The sequence below is a fragment of the Diorhabda carinulata genome, chromosome 9 (genome assembly GCF_026250575.1).
Source record: "Diorhabda carinulata isolate Delta chromosome 9, icDioCari1.1, whole genome shotgun sequence".
NCBI lineage: Eukaryota > Metazoa > Arthropoda > Insecta > Coleoptera > Chrysomelidae > Diorhabda > Diorhabda carinulata.
This window is the reverse complement of record NC_079468.1, coordinates 18,314,685-18,338,982: the sequence shown is the minus strand read 5'-3', so window position 1 is coordinate 18,338,982 and position 24,298 is coordinate 18,314,685. Positions and strand designations below refer to the sequence as shown.

General features: G+C 30.4%; 1 protein-coding gene across 2 annotated transcripts in view; it reads right to left on the bottom strand.

Annotated features, from left to right (window-relative positions):
• LOC130898184 (ATP-binding cassette sub-family G member 1-like) overlaps positions 1-21,143 on the bottom strand; it is a 76,693-nt gene extending 55,550 nt beyond the window's left edge. The window contains exon 1 of one of the 2 annotated variants that reach the window (XM_057807273.1): positions 20,653-21,143. In XM_057807273.1, the coding sequence (XP_057663256.1) occupies positions 20,653-20,758 (106 nt within the window). In that variant the 5' untranslated portion in view covers positions 20,759-21,143. The remainder of the gene's footprint in view (positions 1-20,652) is intronic. The other variant, XM_057807274.1, reaches the window with a different exon arrangement.
• Positions 21,144-24,298: the final 3,155 nt, after the last annotated feature.

Here is a 24,298-nt window from a genome sequence, read left to right as displayed (position 1 = left end):
TGAAAAAATATGCAAGAAGCACATTTTCTCTAACTTTGTATCGAAGCACCACTCTTTGAAACGATTATAACGAATTTCATATAGTTTTCTTAATTTACTAGGTAATAAGTTTAATGACGCTGTAATTGCTATTTCAAAACTTCTGGAGGAGCCTCATAAATTCTTCTTCATCACTATCATCTATTTTTCCAATGATATTACTCATTTTTAAACTTTGTTTAATTGTTAAAATTAATTTTTGACTGACATTTCTAGAACTGCAGAGTCGCATTATACAAAATAAGCCGTGAGCAGCAGAGCTCCATCACGAAAGTCGAATTTAACTAATACACAAACAAATCTTTCCATAAAATGAATTTCTTGGAAATGATATCAATTCTCAATCTTATTTCTTTATATGGAAAATTTGCTATTCCTCAATAACTTTTCATTTCACAAGTTAACTCTCTCTCTCGAATGAAAATTCATAATTTCAATAGACCCGGTGGTCTCGAACCCTCTTGCTCAGTTCCAATTGACAACAAAGAAAAAATTGTCATAATGACAAGAAATTTCGAAAATGGGAAGTGAAAAAAATCACCCTAGCAACGATCATACTCGTATTATTCATTAAATAGGATCAAAATGATTTCGGGCGTTTTGTGCTAGAAGAACTGAAGAAGAAAACTTTGAACTTGAGAAAGACAATTCTTAAACATCACCCCTACTTACATGCGAAGTTCGAACCCTCTAGTTAAACTTTTTCTGGCCAAAAAATAAGAAAATATAACAAAAATGGCCATAAAATGGAGAGGGGTGGAGATGGAAAGTTTCGACCTCAGACGGGAAATCATCTCGCAACTAATTGAACCTACATGTGAAATTTCATTTTTCAGTCGCTTTTCGTTTGACCTGCAGAGGTGAGTAAAGGTCAAAAACCACTTTTTTTGCACTGCGACCACTCGAAATGTTCATTTGTTTTCAACCAAACTCTAATAACATCAATCCGCCGCCAAAAAAGCCATGTATGCTAATTTTGAACCAAATCGGAGCCATAGCAATTGCTCGAGAGACGAAAATAAGAATTGTAGCTTAAACAGATATATAGATATATATATAAACTACAGACATTCGAAAAACCATCATAACCGTGTTCAGGAGGTCTCAAAACATGGGAAAAATGATGTGCCCCCCATTTTTCTTCTAGTCATGCCTACCGTAATAGTCTAATTTTTCCTTGAAAAATTCGACTAATTATAGTAGTGGTGATCGCGTATGTTTGAGGCATTACGTTTTTGTTTATAAATTGTAATCATATGCCATTTTATAAAAAAATGTATCTTTCGTAATCTAGTACATAGTAAATATGATTGATAATAAAATAAAATCGGCAATTCTTTGAAATGTATTACAATCTCACAGAAAAGGGATTAAATATGTAGCTCATTTGAATGTTTGTTTTTCTTGATCCCAAACCTCTGTACTATATGACAGATTAGTGCAATAAATATTTATCGCACTAGTGCAATAAAGTTTAATTTTTTCAGTAAATAAAGTTGTGTTTATTGCATGAATCTAGAAAAAATACAATATTTTCGATTGTGTTTACTTAAAAACGATTAGAGATAGTAATGAGGAACCTCTATGCACTATTATTGAAACTAATAATGCTATTCAAAGCATTGAAAATATACAGGGCGATTCATTTGAAAAAATTATTAATATTTGAATTTGGCAGTAACCCCAACATCCTGAAATAACAGAATAACAAATATCAATATTGCACCCTAAATCATTGAGCTTTTTACTGAATAAACTGTTTACATCACCACTACACCAACACTTACAATTACACTGTCTGACGCGCGTTTCGATAACCAAGTTTTCGTCTTCAGAGACTGAAGGTAAACTAAAATCTAATAACTTGAATTGAATTGAATTAAATTAGGTATATGAAACATATGTAATAGCTGTTCTAATTTTCCATTTAGAATTCAAAAATATAGCGAGTTTTTTCGAAAAAATCGTAAGTTTCTTATTATTGCTACCAATATTAACTCACACATATTTTTTTAAATGTTTCGCTTGAGTAAAACCTTCAAGTGACCTAAGATAATAGATAGATATTTTTCAATTGAATACGCTCACACTTAGTCTGTTAATTTTATAATTTATAATGATAAATTCATGAGATGAGACTGACTAATAGAGATACGAAGCGACCTTGCAACTTCCAAATTTGGAACAAACTTAATTTTTATTTTACTATAAAATGATTAATTCAAATTTATCAGTCGACAGCGGAATTAATTCGATGTCAATAGAAGTGAACCAAGCAATCATAGCATTGAAAATAAAAACCTGCGTATTGATATGATTTTCATAATCTAATATCAACATTAAACCACTTCCTACACAATATATTTTCCACATGTGTATTTCAATTTAAATATTCGGAATGGTTCACGGAATAACAGCGAAAAGTACAGGGTGATCAATTTGCAAATATCTGAACTTATTATTATTAGCATAAGGCAAATTAAAACCAGTATCAATTGGATAATAGTTCAATAATAATTTTTATTTATTGTCATTACATCATTCATGATTATTTTATAATAGAAAAACCGATATTTACCGCGATTCCTAATTTGTAACACACTTTTCAAGGAGTTCCAAAAAATTTTGTTCCATCAAGTACATAGCCGCTACGGGGACAAATTTGACATTGATTTAAACAGTCATTTGTTGTAATTTTACTCAAACAACTACATTTTATAAAACTTGAAATATTCTAGGATTTAGTTAAATATACGGTTTAGAAATTGTTTTGGTAATTATACACTTTCAAGGTCACCTGATTTTTTGGCTCTAGAAAATCGAAAAATGGATGGATTTTAATTATCTTGGTCTCAAAATGTTCCTTTTTTCGGCGGATTTATAAAAAAAATTAGTAGAAATAGCTGGAATGAAAATTTCTCATAGTTTTACTGTTTTAAATCGTAAAAAAAACGGTTTTGCAAAATAATCCTTTACAAAAAATTATGGTAATTATACACTTTCGCGGTCACCTGGTTTTTTGGTTAGGTTAGGTTAGGTTGGCTCTAGAAAATCGAAAAATGGATGGATTTTAATGATCTTGGTCTCAAAATGTTCCATTTTACGGCGGATTTATAAAAAAAAATAACGAAAATTAAAAAAAAAATAAATATTTTTTTCAGTTTCAGGAAATTAACTTTTTTGAAATTTTTTTTTTTAAATATTCATTTTTTTATGTAAATTGCGAAAAAAAATATACGAACTTGATTCCACGACGTCAGAAACAGTTACGAAGGATTATATGTAGAAAGTCATTTTTTTTGCATTTAAAGTCATGAAACTGTAAAAAATATTTATTTTTTTTAATTTTCGTATTTTTTTTATAAATCCGCCGTAAAATGGAACATTTTGAGACCAAGATCATTAAAATCCATCCATTTTTCGATTTTCTAAAGCCAAAAAATCAGGTGACCGCGAAAGTGTATAATTACCATTGTTTTTGATTATATACGATTATTTCGTAGCTTTCTATTTTTTATTCAACCAAACATGACTATTTGTAGTTTGTTTCTGAGTTTGTAACCTAGGTAAAATCCATACATCCATCCCCAACGTGTTAAAAAAAAGCATATTGAATTAGGTTAAACCCATCAAGAGGGAATCAACGTTATAGTTCTTCCAATATCAATTGCAGATTATAAAAATTTATATAAAAACCCTAACCGACAATTTTGTTTGATCTATCTACCATAGGCGTAGATACCTCATTTTATATATTTATCATTTTTATAAATACTTTTAAAAATATGTTTATCTTATGCGAGAAAGTATTCGTTAAAAGGCAATCGAATCATTACAAATTGGACGGCGATTATTTAGACAAATGCACTTAATTGTAGTCCAACTTGGAAAAAAATCATTATTATACCTCGTTAACTTATTACAACTGAATATTAAATTATAAAACGTAAATAGACGAGTAAAATGTACCTGCCTGTAAGAGCGTTTGGTTTAAGCAGGGTACCAGACGTGAACTGAGCCCTTTTTTGTATCCCATTTGATTTTTTTTTCTGGGAAAAGGAATTTCAAAGCAAAAACCATAAACGAACATAAATTCTTTGCAGATAAAACAAAATGAAAAAAAAAAAACATTTCAATTCCAAACTTTTGCTTTTGCTGTATTATTATATTACTTCTAATGTCGCAACGTTGTCCTTATTTATATACGAGTAAATTATAAATTGTCCTACGTGTAAAATCTTGAGTATCTTTGTCAACTGATTTCAGTTTTTCTTTACATGTTTTTCGGTTCTGTGAGTAATGACCAACAACCCCGTTACTACTCGATAAATGGAAAATTTATTTACTCTAGTTAATTCAGCAATATCCTTTTTTAAACATTCAAATATATTTAAAATAAGTTGCTGTGTTTGTATATCTGAATCTTTATTATTAAATTCATGCAAGCTGTCTGGCAGGAATATTTCGAAGAAATTGTGTACATACGCCTCCCGACAGCTTCGGCTAATAGAAATGCATTTATATTTACGATTCGATGTTTTCATTGGTAAACAGTGGAGATGATGAGTCCACGTGGACTGACGGTTTGTTAGATGTCTACCGAATTCTAAACAGGGAGTAAATATTACTTTTCATTTCTTAATTTGGTATGAGTGCCATGCGTATTTATGGAATATTGATTGTTCCTCGCTTAACTGTCTTCTACAATTGACATTGGAAGAACTATAACGATCAGACCAATTGGTTCTAAAGTTCAACAATGTAGCGTAAATCTGAGAGCCACTTATTGCATAATAAAGGAGAAGAATTTAATATAATTGAATAAAGATGCAAGCCCCCTTTTTAAACAAATATTTGGTGTTTTTAAGTAACCTCGATTGAAAATTGTGAGCATGACTTTTAACTGCAGTTGATAATTTGGAACTTTTACACAATGAAAATATTTATAAACTTTCAACTCAAAACACAAAAAACAAAACAAATTTATTAGTTGTACTTGGATTTAATGGAACCACTTCTTCACAACCTATTAACAAGACCATCAACAGCTTACTAAAATGTAGTCATTTCTGAATTAAATATATTGTTTGCCGAGTATTTCTTTTATTATTTAAAACATTACCAAGTACTTGTTAATTAGTTTTTTCATAAACTGACGATGTTTACAAGAGGTTTTATTACCAAGATTTTATTCATTTGTTATTTAGACAAAAAAAATTTGAAGGGTAGCATACTGATTTCTTTTATTCTTCTGGTTGCGGTGATGTTTTTATTGCACTTACATCGAGGCCAGATAAATTTTCAAGTCTTCACAGTCCAACGATTCGTATGTACGAGATTTGTACGTTCAGTGTTCAATCTATTTTCATAATAGTTGTTACAAATTTCGAAAGAATGAGTTTCAAAATGCGTCCAAAAGGGAAAGAACTGTGTCTTATTTACCAGAGACAGTAACATTTCATTGGAATATCGGAGGAAAAGATCTTTTATACTTTATAGTTTATTAAATGAGAATTGATTGTGAAATTTTTCTGCCAAAATAATTGTGAGAATAAGTATATACGTAACTACAATAAGTACCTTTCTAATACTATCAACGTTAGACAATTCAAATTGAAAGTTTTATTATTCGTATTGTATTATATTAAATCGGTATATTTATGAATGAAATGTTATTTCCTCTCATTAAATATGATGACATAATTACATTTTATATCATTCCATTTTATATTTTAACACGTTGACTGCCAACTACGAGATAACTCGTAGATTGCTTTCTTTTCTAGGACGTCAACTACGATTTATCTCGTCCTGTGTTTACTTGGAATATATAAATGCTAATATCGATAGATGGCTTCTGGGAGAATAAAAAATCAATGCTGGTTTGCATGAACAGAAAATTTATTAAAAAACGAACAAAAAATATAATTATAAAAATGGTTGAATTTCTTCTCCAATCAACGCGACGACGAATTCTTCTCTGAACTTGATCAGTTTTATTTTAGAAGTTACTTTTTTAAAAATTTTATGAGCATGGTGTATACATATCTCTATAATATGTAATGAAACCTTTTTGGGCCATCTAATAGTCTTTCTTAGATTTGCGTAGTACTAAATTTCATTTTGAGTCAGTGGTCTTTTCTTATCCATATTGGATTCTTGATCATTTAATTATTATAATAATTGTAAAACAAAACACTCAAGAAAATTGTAATTTTAAATAAAGTTCTGAACCTTGCAGTGGCAGTCAACGTGTTAATGATAATATTTGCAAAAGTAATAGCATTTCCGTGTTATTCAACGTTACTTTTATTTTTCGCATTAAAAGTGAAATTTTATACTTTCAACATTTGACATTCAAATCATCTTTATTAGTCTAAAAAAAACTATTGAGAGTTTCTCAATTTAATTTGATAATTTAATATCGGTCATTAAGTAAATAGCTAAAATTGACTAGATATCTTGTTGCAAGTTGATTATGTACTGTTGTAAAAAACCACAAAATATTTCGTTAGAATTGTATGGAATTACAGTTACGCTCGAGTTGTTCATTCTGAATTTGCTCTGACCCACATTAAATGTATTGCAAGGAGGCTGACAAATTGAATTAATCGTATATAAACGAAAAATAAAATCTAATCATAAAAAAACATTATTGGATACTGAAAATAAAAGAGTAATATTATGTATCAAGTATCAATGATTTTGACGGTTTTTACAGAGGACAGAGAGGTCATATTTTAGAAAATACAAGGTCTGGCTATTAAATAACGGGACGGCGCGACCAGGGGGCGCCCTCTGCACGTCCCAAAACACGTTTCCGTCACTTTTATAGTATTTGTGCAGTAGCGATTTGAAACGAACGTGTTTTTTCTCGTTAAATTGAAAAAAACTCCGACTGAGTGCTATAAATTTTTGCAAGAAGCCTATGGGGTCAATTCTCTATCTCGTGCGCGTGTTTTTGAGTGATTTAAGCGCATTAGTGAGGGCTGAGAAAGCACTGAAGATGACCAGCGCCCAGGTCGCCCTGTGACTGTTTCAACTCCGGAAACAGTGACCAAAATCAACCAAATTGTGCGTGCAGATCGTCGAATGAGCATCCGGATGATTGCCGAGGCTGGTGCTGACACTGACCAAAAGCTGTTGCGTCAACCGGTCTACTAAGATTTCGTTGAAAAGTTAGAAAAAGATCTGCTTTGAAAGGAACCCGATTTGAGTCGATGGAAGCGGTAAAGCAAAAAACGGAAGAGCTCCTAAAGGCACTCACCAAAGAAGACTTCCAGCAGTGCTTCGATCAATGGAAAAAACGTATGGAAAGGTGTGTGGCGAGTGGAGGGAAGTATATTGAAGGGGAGCATTCGAATGTAGAATAATTTTTATAATAAAACTCTTCTTCCTAACCAGTCTCGTTATTTAATAGCCAGACCTTGTTTAAGAAAAACATACATTCAATCATAATAATTAAAAAACTTTTAAAGCGTATATACAAGAAAAAATTTTTCAAAAACGATTCACTAATATAGAAGAATGAAAACTTGTTAAAAGAGATTTTCATTTCGATAATAATGTTGTAGGTGATCTATTGTATATGTAGTGCGAACTTTTTTAAAAGATTAAAAGTTCTGACTCTTCCTTCTTAATTCCTAAGCACCCTTCTCCAATTTCAGAAAGACCGTTGCACAGCTATCTACTTAGGAATGCGGAGTACGACCTTTACCTACCTACTCCAAGTTCAGAATTAGCTAAGGGCTCAATATTTTACAATGCAAAAAATGCACAATCACTTGCCAATTGAAATCAAATCGATATCATCTTTTCGCAATACTTTGAGGGCATATTTACTGGAAAGTGCCTTCTACTCTGTAAACGAGTTCTATTCTAATAATAATATTTAATTCCGGGCATGCTTCATACTGGTTTAATTTTAGCTATATACTAATAATTATTATCTATTACTATTACATATAATTTTGTTACTCATTGTGGTTTTCTTATGTATATTGAAATTTTCTTTTATTTGTATCTTTATTCAATTATTTTGATCTCATTGATTGATATAATTATGCAAATTTGACCAAAATCGGTCGGAATATCAATATTTTCACTTGTTCCAAAAACTAATTAAAAGAGACCTAAAATCAAGACAATTTATCAACAAAATCTTTTGAAAAAGTCTTAAGAAAGAAAAAGAGAAAGAAAAAGATACAATTCTTTAAATTCCGTAAAATAATTTGTAAATTATCAGTGATTTGGATTAGATACCAAAAATTAAACTTCTTTGTTCATTTTATATGAATAATTAATTCATTACGAGCTATAGAAAAAATTGAAAAGCGTATTACTTAAAAATTTCTCAAGTGATTAAATCAAGATACATAACCGTGTACTTTCTAGAAATCTAACAGAATACATAAGTGCATACATAACTATCGTCAAAACAAACAAACGCGAGGAAGTGTAATTTATCATGAGTAAACGGATGAATTATCAAATACCATGATTATTTAGGAAACGGAAGAGAAAAAGAATTACGAAATAAGCCAAAATATTTTTTTTCCAAATACCCATGTTCTAATTCCAATTTGGTAGCGATTACGTCAGCAGTGATGATGTAGTGACGTAATAGTTGATTTTTTTTTTGATACAACAACTCCTACCTGTACTTACAAACATAATTGTAAATACTAATAATTCAAATTTACCTGTTGTAATATCTGGTTTCAGTATTATTAGAAATTGCTGCTTTCCAAGGAGGTAGATCGGTAAACGGTTTTGTAAAGAAGCCAGAAAGTTGCCGGATGTATACTTTGGATAATCGAAATCGGAATGAAATAGTGTTCAAAATGTACAAGATGAATGTGTGAGTAGATTTACCAATTCTCTAGAAGCAATAATTTGTTCACTACAATAGTACTTTTCTTGAACTTAGAAAAAAAATTTTCCAGCACCCACAAAATCAATCCCTTCCAAAAAGGTATCAAATGGCATTTCTAGTTAAAAAATGCACGCTGGTGACATAATCCCTATTAAATGTGAATTAGAACATGGATATTTTTAGTTCTCGTTGGTTCCTGTCAAGAAAAATTTTACATTCAACTTCTAACAAAAATCGTTCAATGAATTTTTGACGGTTGTATGTAACTCCTCTAGTTTCGTGACATCTCCAAATATACAGTTTCGCTTCGTATTAACAAGTTCATTCGACAGGAATCATTACTCAAACACGGGATTGTGGAGGTTATCAAACTCCAGTGGGATAAAACCGTTGGAGTTGGTAAGTTATTTTGAGTGCATTATGTGAAATACGTTACCGGTGGTGCCAGAAAACTACTAAAAATTACGTAGTCATTTCTAATTTTAGTTTATAGAAAATAGACAGAGGTTTACAGAAGCGGAATATATAAATACGGTAATCCAGAGAGAAATCAGATCCAAATAAAGTGAAAAATTGTCCGTAGAGCAGTAAAATCACTTTAAAACATACCCGGAAAGTGGCAATAAGGAAACATGACATCGCTTTTCAAACAAGGAGATCGTAAACTATATGGAAACTATCAAACAATCTCATGTATTTAAATTCTTTTTGAATGGATTATTGCCAAGACAATTAAATGAGTATGCTCAGTGAAATTTCAAAATCTGGCAGACCAAATTATGAGTAAAGAAATAAATTAAAAATGGAATCGATTTTAAATACGATTTGATATTGGAACAAGCACCCGTGTCATGAAGGGCGTCGGCAGCTTATGACTAAGGAGGTGGGCAATGGGGCAATATTATGGAGGGTAAAAATTATGAACGCCTGGTACAGCGTTACACTTTGGAAGTCTTTGCCTCGATGACGATTGTAATAAGAACGGTTCTAATACCAATATCAATGTATAAAACTTCAAAAAAATTATTTATTTTAACTAAAATAATATTTAATTAAAACATAACCTGCGGGGATTTTTTGCAAAACTTTCAACCACTTTATCATTAAAATTATTTAAGTTTCTATTTATTATAGCCCTATGTACACTCATCATGGTCAGACCATTGAGGCGATCTTCTGCCATGGTGCTTCTTAACCATGTTTTTAGTCTTCTGAGGCTGCTAAAGGATCACTCTACTGTACAGGTCGTGCATGGTAAAGCGATCAAAAATTTTAATCCTTTTCCCATTTCGGGGAAGGAGTTAGATTAAGCCACAATTGCTGCCAAATTTCGATTTCATTCTTTATGTTCGGTAAATCATAAAACTGGGCAATAGATTCACAAGTTCGTTTCAGATTTTCAGTTGTCCTCTTTTGCATGGTGCACTGGGTGTAACTTAAATAATGCGAATGATGGCGTGTTTTCTTCAGCAAAACGTACTTCAAGTGAGGTGATCATTGAATCCAAGTATAGTATTACTAAAGACCTCTTCCAGTATTCTGAAGAGTTTTCTGCTGGATTATTGCTTCTATGACGCGGCACTGATGTAATGTCCTCCTCCAATCCGACTTTCTCTGCAACAACAGCAGATTCCTTTATAATTTCGTCTGTAACTTTTTCCGAATTTTCACGGTGGTTTTTAATCAAAAGTAAAATCCTTTTAACGTGTTCCGAGGCTTTGACCACGTCCAAAGCTACATATTGGACTCAAATTATACAAAACTAACGTGAATGCTGGTGAACGGCTGTCGTAGAAAGAATTTTACACTGTTTAATGGCCTTGCGTTTTTATAAATCTGATATAGTCGTGATGAAAATGACGGCGATTTTAAAACCGATGTCAAAATCTTAATTTTATTCTGAATATGTCAATACTTTCTACAATATACATGAAACCTTAATTTGTTATGCGATGCGGAATTTATTAATAGATAAAGAAGTCAATTACTCGCACGACCTTAGGACTTTGGTCGCTTTGCGACTCGAAAAAAGTATCGATATTTTGTGGTATTGAGTATCTTACCTTTCGATACAGATACTTTTGTACTCGATACTTTGCATTCGATACTTTTACTCATTGAGTACTTTTCAACAGGTATCGTATCGAATAAATATCAGATATTACCCACTTGAAACTTGGGACCTTACGGTTATGGCCATGCATGTTTATGGCAACGTCATCTAGTTCAATCGTTCGGAACTTTCTAATCTAAAACATAACAATCGTTCGTTACTTCCGTCAAAGAATTCAGACGTGTATAGAACCCTGTTCCCTATAGCTGACTCAACCTAATGCCTAAATTAATAGTTCTTTTTTCATAAAGTTCAAAATTTGTAAAGTAACAGTTATTATTTTAATCTCTTTATCATTGTAATAAATTTGTGTACTGACTGATATTGATGTTCTCACGCATTCCTCATTAGGCTCCAAGAAAAGTACTCGATTCTTGGAAGTATCGATACTTGTGTTACGATACATTTATGAGTACGATACTTTCTATTCGATACCGTGTCCTTAGCTACATTTGAAGAAGGCAACTGCCCCCCATGGCGACGCCCTTGACTTTTAGTGAGGACGTCGAAACATAAATCATTCAAGGAAATTTTGATGGTTAAATGTTGAATATGGAATTCTTTTTGATAAGAATCTGTTGCACTCAGTAAGGTGAAACAAAAGGCATAAAATACTTTTTATTTAAATAGGGACTGACAAGTTTCAAAAACCTAATATTTTTTCACTCAAGTCAGCCAATTTTATAGGGGTCTCATTTTCTAAAATTTGCTGCATTCCCCAATATACCGGTTTCTTGTACTAACATTCTTTACCTATACATCGCTCATAGTCGGAGAGCCGGCTGTATAAAAGTCCTATGGATCAGATACATGAATCATTTTTGGGGTCTAGAAGTCGACACCCCTAAAGGAGATTGTTTTTGCCAGCATGCAAAATTATGACGTTACTTCCTGTTTTTATTTTAGGCGTAATTGTAATTTATGAAATACATCAAGAAAATTTATGTCATACGAAGTAGAATAGAAATGTCAAGGGTCGACAAGCTCTATTCATTCTCTACCCTGAGTCGAACACCATCAAAAATGTATTTTTTTTCAATTTATCTTAAGCCATCGAATACGTGGATTTGTTTACGATTTTCTGAAACTAGAACCTCTCAAATGACTGAAAAAATGGTTAGGTAGGTTAAAGAATCAATGAGCTCTAACTCATACGTTCCACGTCTATTTTTAATTATCTACATATACTTTCCAAATACATTGATAACTTTTTTTCAATTATTTCTACCATTACTACATTTTTTTATTTTTTGCAATACTTACCATACATTTTTTTATTCTTTACCACATACAATGTGAGTTTTTGTTTTATTAATTAATTCCTGTGAGATACAACGAAAAGAAATTAAAGTCTCAGATAGTGGAGTCAATACAAAAATGAGATTTATTACATACAAAAATGATATACAATGATTAACCATTAATTTTACATATAACTATCGTCATTAAAATCTACATCATTATTTACATCATCGCTATAATTCTGAATATTACCATTATCGTCATTGTTGTCTACAATGTCTACATCATTATTGAAGTCGCTAATATTAGAAAATTTATTGCTACTATCATTTATAATGATTTCTTCTATTTGAAGTGATGTAGGGCTAACATTAACCCTTTCGCTGCTCTAACCGTATATACTCGCAAAAAAAATTGATGCCCCATACGCTCTGAGCGAGTATATTCGCCTCTTGTTTTAATATAGTTAGCTGCTCAACACGACTATTTTCGCTACGTATTATGTACGTTTAATCATGTTTCAACTTGAATTGACGCTGTGCATCACCGTCAGAATAAATCAGACGTATCCACATATATCTCTAGCATTCTGTGAAGTAAGTGTCGGATTATTTCTTATAAGTGAATGTTTTTATTAATTTAATACATTTTACGGTGAATATTTTACTTCACATATTATTAATAAATTTAATTAAATGATTTTATAAATTTTTAATCGAAAAAGGATGGAAATAGAGGACTTACTCACTCAACAACGCAATCAAACTGGTAGGCGTTCAGAAGATGCTATATTACGCTTATCAGCTAGACATTTTCCAACATTTCTGCCTGCAACAGAATCGAAACCGAACCCAACCAAACGTTGCATTGTATGCATAAAACAAAAAAAGCGAAAGGAATCTCGATACGTATGCGAATCCTCTAAATTTTCCTTATGCGTTGTACCTTGTTTTGCGGTTTATCATACAAAAAAAAATTATTAATGTATTGGTTTGTTTTTGTCATGTTTTTGAAATAAAATATATTTGTATTTGTGTAATGTATTTTTCATTTTCACTGCGATAATCAAAATACAAAAACTGATTTTTGACTAATCTACATACCCAAACCCCCCGCATCTAAATGCGACAAACTGCTCCACACGAATAGACTCGCAACCATCGAAACATACGCGCACAGAGAGCACAATATCCCAAAACGTGTTCCGCAGCGAAAGGGTTAAACATTTTCGACGTTATGGTAATATTATCATGATCATATATCCAACCACAATCTTCGTAATTCTTTACAATACATTGATTATACGAGTACAAAGAATTTTGCCAACGATTCCTAGCAAGGTGGCATTAGGCTGGAATTATAATTTCTTATTTCATTCAAAAACGCCTCTTGAGTGGAAACAGCAGTAAAATTATTTTGAAAGATGATTTTTTTAAACCATACATTTCGCAAGTATACTTTTGAATTGTTTATTTCATCTCCTTACATTCAATCTTATCAAGATTATTACGTGAAGCAAACATTTCTTGATATTTTACATTATTAATTGAAATATTGAAAGGTTTGGTTTTACCTTTCTTAAAGAAACCACAGATCTAGTTACAACCTGTATACGCCTGAAACCCGGGCAATGCGTTGCACATTTTTTCACCTAAAAACTTCGCTAATTTAGTACAATTAATACATTCATCACCGTCTTTATTGTTGTTGAGCTTAAGAACCAAATTTCAAAATGCAGTAATTTAAAGATATTTCCCAATAAAATTATTAAAACAACTTTATATGATGATTTTATCATAATTTTAGTTATCAGCGCACGTATTTATACGGTAAATTATCCTCGAAATTAGCTTCTTCAAGCAGACATTCTAATTGTTTTTCTTCTGTTTTAACAATTGAGAAAAATTGTTTTTTTATCTATAATTGATGCTAAGTTTGAATTTTCTCAATATTGCCTTTAAAAATCTATTAAAGCTTTTTGAAATTTTTTATTTCATAGAGCTTTTTAAAAGACAATATATTTAAAAAAAATATGCAGATAATTAAATAATTAAACATACATTAATTGGTGTCGATCAATTTTTTTCAGTCATTTGAGAGATTCTAGTTTCAGAAAAACGTAAACAAATCCATGTAAATACATAGAGCTTTTTGTCCCTTGACATTTTTATTCTCCTCATCAAAAACTTCAACTATGAAAAATTAAAATATAAACTTCAGGATGTGCAAAAAATATTGGTATTAAAATTGGGTCACCTCCCCCGGGTGGTCAAAAAAAGAGGTATGTAAATTTCGATCAGTTAATAGTAATAGTTCCAGCTAAACCTGGTAGGGATAATAGTAGAAGACTTGCTGTAATAACAACAGCTCAAACGAATAAAGGCATATTGTCTAATGATATACCTTTTGGTAGCATATTAATCACTGTAGTAATAAAATTAATTGCTTCTAAAATTGAAGATATACCTGCTACATGTAATCTAAAAATACCTAAATCTACTGAAGACCCTCCACATGCAATATTATACTTGGTATTATTCGAGATTATCATAAAAATTGCGACAAGATATATATATAATATCTTATATATTAAAAAAATTGATGATTTCCATTCCGACTCCGTTCAGGCGTTCTACCCAACCGATTTGCTTAATTTTTTTTTCAATGAAAGGTATTGATGCACAGATCAACCATCAACCATCGAATTTCATCTAATTTTCACCATTCTCAAGTTATACTCAAATGCGATTTCCCCCTGTACATTACTTATGGGAGTTTTTCACCTACACACGTTCTATCCTCAATATCTCAGGTTCTATTCAAGATAGAGACTTCGTTTTGGTTTAAGAACACTCGCTGAAACATCTTCTCTATTTTGAGTTTTTGAACACTTAAATCGGTTGAGTTGGAGAGGAGCTAGGCGCGGACATTCAATGTGGAGTTATGGATTTTTGTAGGTTTTTAGCAATTTTTCTACATTCAAAGATCTACATCTCAGGTTCTAATATAGCTACAGAGTTCGTTTTGGTTTAAGAACACTCGCAGAAACACCCTCTTTCTTTTGAGTTTTTGAACACTTAAATCGGTTGAGTTGGAGAGGAGCTAGGCGCGGACATTCAATGTGGAGTTATGGATTTTTGTAGGTTTTTGGCAATTTTTCTACATTCAAAGATCTACATCTCAGGTTATAATATAGCTACAGAGTTCGTTCTTTTCTATTATAATGATTTCTGATACTTATTTAATGGACTCGATGCGAGCGAGCCGCGGGTAAAAGCTAGTTTTTTATGATTCTAGTAATGACCGAAAATATAATGAATAATTAATTTGATGGAGAACAGTAATTAATTGTTGCATTTACAAGTAATACGTATGAGGTGATAAAATTTTGAAATTACAAGTTGTGAGTTATTACTTGTTGAAACTATAGTGCAATAAAATAGTTTGAATGATTATAATGGAAAGTTACACATTAGTGTACAGTTACACATAAATAAAATGTCAAGTTCATTTTTTCATAAACAAATTCTAAATAAAAAATTTGAGATGTAGATACTGTCTGCATTGGACATTAATTTTCAACATTTGTATTTCCCAACTAGTTAAAACGAGGTATAGAACCTTTTTGAATTAATTCCCGTGATTAGATAATTTTAATCCTAGGATAATTCAATCAAAATATAACCTGATATCAAAATAAAATACGTTCTATCTTTGATTGCCATACTTCAAATTTTGATGCACAAGGAATGGACAACCTTCAATTCAAACTATTCGTATTTTCCCTTCGTTCATTGCATTGATAACTTCTTCACCTATTTTCTAAATATTGAAATGACTGTCCTACATAAATCGCAAGTTTTTTCTTACAGACTACTACAATATTTTAATAATGAGTTATGATCCTTATGATTAGTTCTTACATATTAATATTCTTTCATATTTATTATGATAATATCTGCTGAGAACGTCCTTGAACACATGGTAAGGAAAGGTGATTCACGTTTTCATATTTGTCATCTGTTTTATTTGTTACATGAACTTACGACGAACAACTGCTTCTAAAATGTATACTAACATTTGCTTGAATAAATTATGGGCTTACATATAAATAAATTAAGTCACTTGTTTACGACTACTTAAAACAGTTACAAACAACTATACTTATGTACTAACTAAATGGGACAAAGAAGAAGAAGAAAGAAAAGAAAAATCCCATGCCTAGTTTAACTATTAATTTTGCAGAGGTAAATATCGTAGAGTTCTTTTAAAATTACGAAAGATACATTTTGAATGGAAACTCAAACCCTGACAACATTTACAACGTAAGATGAGACGATGTCAAGGGTTAAAGATGCCTCTTTTGGATCTTATGTTTGACCAAATTGATCTCGCAGTAGGTAGATGTTCAAAGAGTTATTTCTGATAATCTAGAAATTACCAGGTGGTAAAACTAGATGAAGGAATCATTTTTATGACATTGGCATACTCTACATCGGTTCCAGCTACTTAATAAGGCTTTCATAACCAAGTTGGCGATCACCTTAATTTAGATGCAGGCCAACCTCCTACTTTCTAAAATAGCAATGAGGAATACAGAGCCATGACTACGGTATGTAATTGTGAGACTTGGAGACAGAATATCCGCTATTAAACTAACACAAAAAAATATTCCTGGAAATGTTAGTACACTTATTTGTTTACCTTGTACTCGTATCTCTCACCTTAAGATTGTTCTCTAATTTTAGAAAATTTAGGAAACCAGAAAAGTGAATTCTACAGAAGAGATTCCGCATCCTACAAATGTTTTTGTTTACCCAGAATATGTTAGATCGATAAATGTAGAAATACTAATGCCAGGAAGGAGAAGTTTTAAATTTGATGGTGAAAGTGAAATTCCATATGCCCATTCAAACAACATAGATTTAAGATACTAGTTTTCCTGTACGGGAACTTGGACTTGGACTAGTTTTATATAAAAGCTTCAAACAGTATGTCGGATAAATAATAGAGAAAATCCAGTATTCAAAGTTTGGTAATCATAAGTTAACGAGTAGAGAAAATTTATTTTTCAAGATATTTCTTACATATTCTCTAGATATAAATGATATTGTATTATTCCTAGTGCATTTACATCATATACTAAATACCACGGATTTAGCTTAGGTTTTAATTTTTGGCTTTCACAAATTTATTCGAAATTGCCCTAGAAAATAACAGATTTTGGTTTTATTGATTTTCTCAATAAAAATCTTGTTGCCACCATATTGTTTGTGCAAAACTGCTTCTTCAATCTCTAAAGATGCGTATTTACGAAAACAACTTTTGAGAACATCCAGGTGCATATGATGAAGATAGAAGGTCAACATTTCGGTCTTTTAAATCTGTTTTATTTCATATTATTTATATTTTAATAATCAAGGACACGATGTTTCAAACAATATTTTGATAATCATGTGTTAAGTGATCTATCAATATTTATCGGTGGTATCAATATACATATCTGAGATCTTTGGAACAGACAATTGAAATGGTTAGTGCAAATTTCATAATCTCTATAAGATTCTATAACAATGAAGTAATAAAGGAGATAAGAGTATATTGATGTACATTTACTTTACGGAAAATTCCATTGTGAAATACACGACGCGGAATTGATCATTAGAAACAAATATGTATTTTTTAAAAGAATAATTCAGATGCCACTAAAAATAATGGCCAAAAGAGACTGTTGTACCTTGAAACATTGTTTTGAAATTTTCACTCAGAAAAAATTTAAATAATTATTGCATTAATTTGAATGCATCATTTTAATTTTTATGTAGTTATGTACCTTGGAACAAGCCAAATTAACAGATTTAAGAGACGGTTTATTAAGAACTCAAAACAATTACAAAATTTTTTCTTTCATAAAAAATTCTGCATTTAAAAAATAAAAATCTTTTTTTTTAATAATATTTTCAATCTTAGGTGTTCAACTTTCTGTCATCAATATCTGCGCATAACCGGTTCCATTTTTCTCCATCTTTATCAGCATTCATTGAAATTTTGAAATTTTATTTTCTCTTGTTTCTTCTGATTTCATCCTTCTCTGGGGTGTCGGTGGCTATCATTGTTTTTCCAGTCTTTCTGCCTCTCTTTGTGTTTTTCCTGGCTAGTGCTTTTGGGAACGGCTGTACTTCTTCTGGCGAAATAAATCCTTTTTCTTCGATGATTTCTGCTTTAAGATTTAAAAGTTTTACTAGTGGAGTTTTTACACCTGACTGCCTAGCTCTTGGTTCATCTATTGTTTCTTCTTTGTTTGAAGAAGACTGAGTCTGTTTATCTGTAGTAGGAAGGTTGAGCTGTGGTACGTTATTTTCCAAATCGCGATCTGTTACGTAGGAACCCATAAAATCTTGATCTGAAAATATTTCGCTGTCCAGTAGATATATTCCGGAAGTTCTCAAGCCACTTAAAATATTGCTGGGCGTAAAAGCTCGAGGAAAAACAGTTCCCAGAACCTCTGCTACTGAGTAAATGTCAAAAGTTTTTTTTCTATCACTAAACAGCCAAGACTCTACACTGTGGCTGTAAAATGTGGGCCATATATAGTTAAATTAAGTGACTAGAGCCTATTTGAGGCGTTCTAAGTTAAATGAGTTGATTTTGTTTTAAGATAGAAGAGAATGCATTTTTCCAATCAAATAATTTTATAGCTTAGAGGTTATGTTCAAAACAAATAACAACACTTTGTAATTAACTACCAATCGTGGCAAGATGTAACTAAAATCACTACTTATCCACAAACATTTGCCCTTTTAGCAAAAAATATCACTCAAATATCTACTTGAGAACAATTTTTTCGTATTACTGCTACAAAGCGCAGCCGAGACTAGACTTGCCAATCAAGATCATTTATGGATCGATAGATGGAGGCACTAGTTTTAAATTTAAGTCGTTTCAAGGCACACTATGTCCAAGGTACTACAGTCTCTCCTACCTTCTAAAAAAGCTACAGATTGATGCAATAAAATTAAAAGATAATTCACCATTAATCAATACAATGGGTTGATGGTTCCTTGAAATTATTATTAATTAGTTTTCTTGTATTCTTGGACAGGGACGATGCGATGTAGCACATTGTTTACTGAGACTTGACATTGTGATATGAACATAACACTCTAATGAATTAATTTAATTGGGAATAAACCATGACAAACAAATTCTTCTGAACAAGTGTCTTCACCGGAACCGAGTTGTAAGGATGAGTTATTCAAGTAATAAGAATCGGACTGACATGATTTCTTAGATTTCTGCAATCACTTAGGCTCTTTACTTTTTTTATATTTTCCAATAATGATCCAAAAGTTAATTGGAAGCATGAAATACTTTGTGAATTTATTCTTTTAATCAGTGTGTGTTTTCTCTCATCTATATATCTTTTAAAGGTTTATTTTGATTAGGTTAGTTAAGTAGACGAGTGATTGCAGTTTCATCAATGTGTGTTTGGGGGTTGATTCGTGAATTTATAGCTACTAAAAGTCTTCCTTTCAATCCTCATCAGACTTTTTTACCGGACTTCGCACCTAGTGAATTATTGATGAAAAATTGACTCGTTAAACTTCACATTATGAGAAAATCCATCTCGATCTAATTTATTTTGTGCCCTTACAAGCGGACGGACTTAACTATGACAACCGTGGTTATTAGATTGGTAATAAGTTTCATGCTGTGATTGAAGTGATATAATTTTTGAGAAAATTCTAATATATCGTAGTTAAAAGCTCTCGTTAAATCGATAAATATTCAAAGATTCCAGTTTCTGTACTTAATTTGTAAATATATCTGGGAATTGGAAATAGTGAAAACCGTTGTACGGAAATTTACTGAAACTCAACTTCTATAATTCATGAGGGAATTATAGTGTTGCATAGAAAAGTAAAATATGTACTTCTGGAAAAAAGTAATAGATAGTATCCCGAAGATATTGAATTTCCTCATTTATGTATTAATAAGCAAATGTAATTTATCACTAAACTTTTTGTTACACCTCGTATATATCTTCATGTGAATATCAATTATATATACATATTTATTCTATACAAAAAAGTTTCGTTATTTTGAATTTTGAGTTCTATTATCAACAAATAACAATGAAACTTTTTTGAAACGACGGGGCATTAATATTTTATATATATAAATATAGGTGAAAATATAGTTCTACTTTTCAACATATACTGTATATTATATTGATATCCATATACAAAATCCTACATTGTAAACCCAATATCAAGTTCATAAATTCTACACCAAATTGCACCCGTCTCCCATTGTATATGGTCCATTGAGTGGGTGTATAGTCGTATAAATAGAAATAACAATTATGAAAATTGATTCTGACCTTTTCTTCCTTCAGGCACAGTATAACTGACATCACGAAATTCGATATCGACAGGCGGCCTGTTGGGTAAATACCTCAATGACGTTTTTCTAGGATGGAGCTCCATTTCATAACTTTTCACTTTAACTAAGTTCTTATAAAATAAATGTAATAAAACACGATTATCATTCAATTATACTCGATCAAATATTATATCACGCTGCGCGCGAGAACGCAATGTTGTACGCGTCCTATAACACAGCAAATACACAACATCTGTTCTGAACTTAACTTTTATACGCGACGAAAATTGTTTTGAGGAGACTAAAGTTTATTTACTTGTATGCCTCCCCCCTTAGTACAGTTAGTACTTCAGCTTGGGTAGACGTTCTGGCAGCATAATTTCGTTACACGCCGTTTTAAGGTATTCAAAAAAATGATAATAGACAATTCGTCAGAAAAATGTGTGGGAGAGAAATAAAGATAGAGATGTGAAGAGAGTTTTGTTAAATACATCATTTTTATAAATTATGACCCGGTTTCTGCAAAATATACTACGACAAAAAATCTAAACACATGCAAATCATGTAAAAGTAATCGTTTGTTTTCCAGAGTATACATGCAAAGTTAAAACTGATAAATTATACAGTTTTCTCTATTCGTATTTTACGTTAAATAGTTTCAAGGATTTTTTTAACAATGAATGTTTTTTTTCGATATGTTAGAAATGGTGATACCCACAATGAAATAATTTCTCAATTCTAATATCTTTTTAGGTGTTTTGTGATAAATAGTCTTGATTTTAGTTTTTTTCTAATTGATGAAGGGTTTTGATTAGATAATACATTGGAGCCGGCGTAACTTGAATAATTATTTATCACGTCTCAATGACAAAAAAGACCTTAGCTAAACACGTGCCAACCATGTGAAAATACTCGTTTGTTTTCCAGAGTATACATGCAAAGTTAAAACTTATAAATTATACAGTTTTCTCGTATTTTACGTTTACTGGATTTTTTTAACAATAGAATATTTTTTTCTTTCTATATGTATGAAATGGCGATACCTACAATCAATTATAAGATCTTTAAATTCATTGAACTCAAAAATCAATATTGGAATTTACTCTTGATAGAAATATTAAGCTTATTAATTCTTGTTACTATAGAAATCATTATTAATTTTCATTGGTTAGATTATGTATGACATTAAATTTTTATGGGTTAGATTAGGTTATCTTATTATGAATAATGACCTTTTTGGCAATATTAAAATTCCTAATGACTCACAATTGCAAGAAGCCACTGTCTAGTTTAGATATTATTACGTCCTTCGCAGTGGTATCAAGAACGGGAGAATACATTTTCGAAATATTGAATTTCGAAATTATTTCAGAGGTGAATAGAAGAAATCATTTATTTTGATTTATTAAAAACACCTCATACACCATCGACATAACTCTATTATTTTTCATTGTTAGGGATGGAGGAGCTACATCTTGAAAAATCCGGACTACTTTGAAAATTAAAACGTAAAAGGATTATATTACATAAATACTTAATCAGCATTTATTTCTGTATAAATAGGAATTGTTGTAAACACTTTTTAATGCGTTTTATAGATTCAATCGTTTGAAATTAATGTAATCAACATTTGTAAAATTGTTTTTTGTTTATAAAGTTTTTAAAATAAAGCTTCGAAAGTGGAGTTTATATATTTATGTATATATATATATATATATATATGTATCTTTTAAAAATTATCAAAAAAAAAGAAAAAAAAACAAATTTTAAAACAGAAGAGACCTAAAATCAACAACATATAAATGCATAAATATACCAAAAGGTCTAAAAAATAAGAAATTAAAGAAATGTATGTGCTAAATGATTTTAGGTCTCTTCTGTTTTAAAATTAGTTTTTTTAATAATTTTTTAAAGAGATAGAAATTGTAGTTTCAGCTTTTCTTTAAGTCTTTATAAAATTTTTATCTATCTCTCGAAAATTATTTGAAAAACTAATTTTGAAATAGAAGAAACCTAAAATTAATAACATAATAACATAACATAAATATATTTATATATATATATATATATATATATATATATATATATATATATATATATATATATATATATATATATTTATTTTTATTGAGTTCTTTCATGAGTTTAAGTCGATTGAAGTAATCTTAAAATGGTTATTTAGACATTTTAATGACGTTTCGGTCTTTTCAAATTTGAAGTAATTATATTGTGAAAAGTATAAAATAAAGAATAAAAATTACATCTAACTCACCCAAAGTGTAATTCGTCAATGTATATTGTGCGTTTAATTTGAAAACATTTTTTTTTGTTTAATTAAAAACTACATGTTGATATTTTTTAATCAAGCACAGCACAATTAAAATAGGGTTAACATTTATATCGATGGAATAAATGTATGGAATTGTATGGCCTGATACTACTGTTAGAAACAAGCTGCATGTCAAATCAATGGGACAAAAATGGTATTGAGCTCATTTATGCAAAATGATGACTTTTGGATTGCTTTCATTCCGGAAAATTCTCTCTTCTTTAAATTGTTTTCTGTTTTAATAATTTTTACTTTTTTCTTTTCATGTTTTGTTAGAGCTGTGACATTTTTTTTGTCATATTTGTGACTTTTCATTCTTTTTTCCAGGTATTGGCTTGTTTGGCCAATATATGTCACGTTTATTACAAAAAAATTCATAAAGAATATTGCTTTTTTCATTTTGGTGTTATAGATTTATTATAGAAAAGTGTTTTGGCAATACGTTATTGGGTTTGATGCAAATTTCTTGAATAAATGTAGGAATTGTTGTGACAAACAATTTATGAAAGGAAGACATATAAATTTTTGATTATTATTTTGTGGGTCGTAAAAGTTTTTTATTCTGTCTTTGAAAATAGTATTGATTAGTTTTATGGGGAAATAATTTAATTGCAATCCATTATTTGCCTTAGTGATGCTAGTTTTTCGGTATTCAGTATCTGAAAGTTTAATAGCACGATCTGCAATGCCTATTATAACTAATTTTTTTTGAGAATAACAATGATTTGTGTTAAAATTGATGTATCTAGATGACCAGGTTTCCTTGGTGTACCATTTTGTTATTATATTGTTATTTTTGTGATGTAAAATAGTATCCAGAAAGCTAATTTTATTAATTTCCTCAAATTCCATAATTTTTCATGAAAACTATTAAATTGTTTTATGACATTTTCTTTTTCATCTTTAGGTATTATTGTTATGCAATCATTAACATATCTATAAAGAAATGGGACTTAATATTTAAGATTTTTTATTGTTTGTTCTTCAAGTTCTTCCAAAACTATTTGCGCTATAATGCCGGATATTGATGAACCTTTACACATCCGTCTATTTAATTTTCATATAAGAAGTAGAATAAAGGGTTGATAAAGAATAAAAAGTCACAAATGTGACAAAAAATGCCACAGCTCTAACAAAACATGAAAAAAAAAACATCAGTTTGGATAGACAAAAACAAAAACTGTAAAAAACAGTCAACAATTTGAAAAAAGACAATTTTACAAAATGATAGTAATCCAAAAATATTCTCTCATAAATGATAAATAAATAGAATAGAACGTAAATAAGCTCAACACCATTTTTTATGTTCTATTGA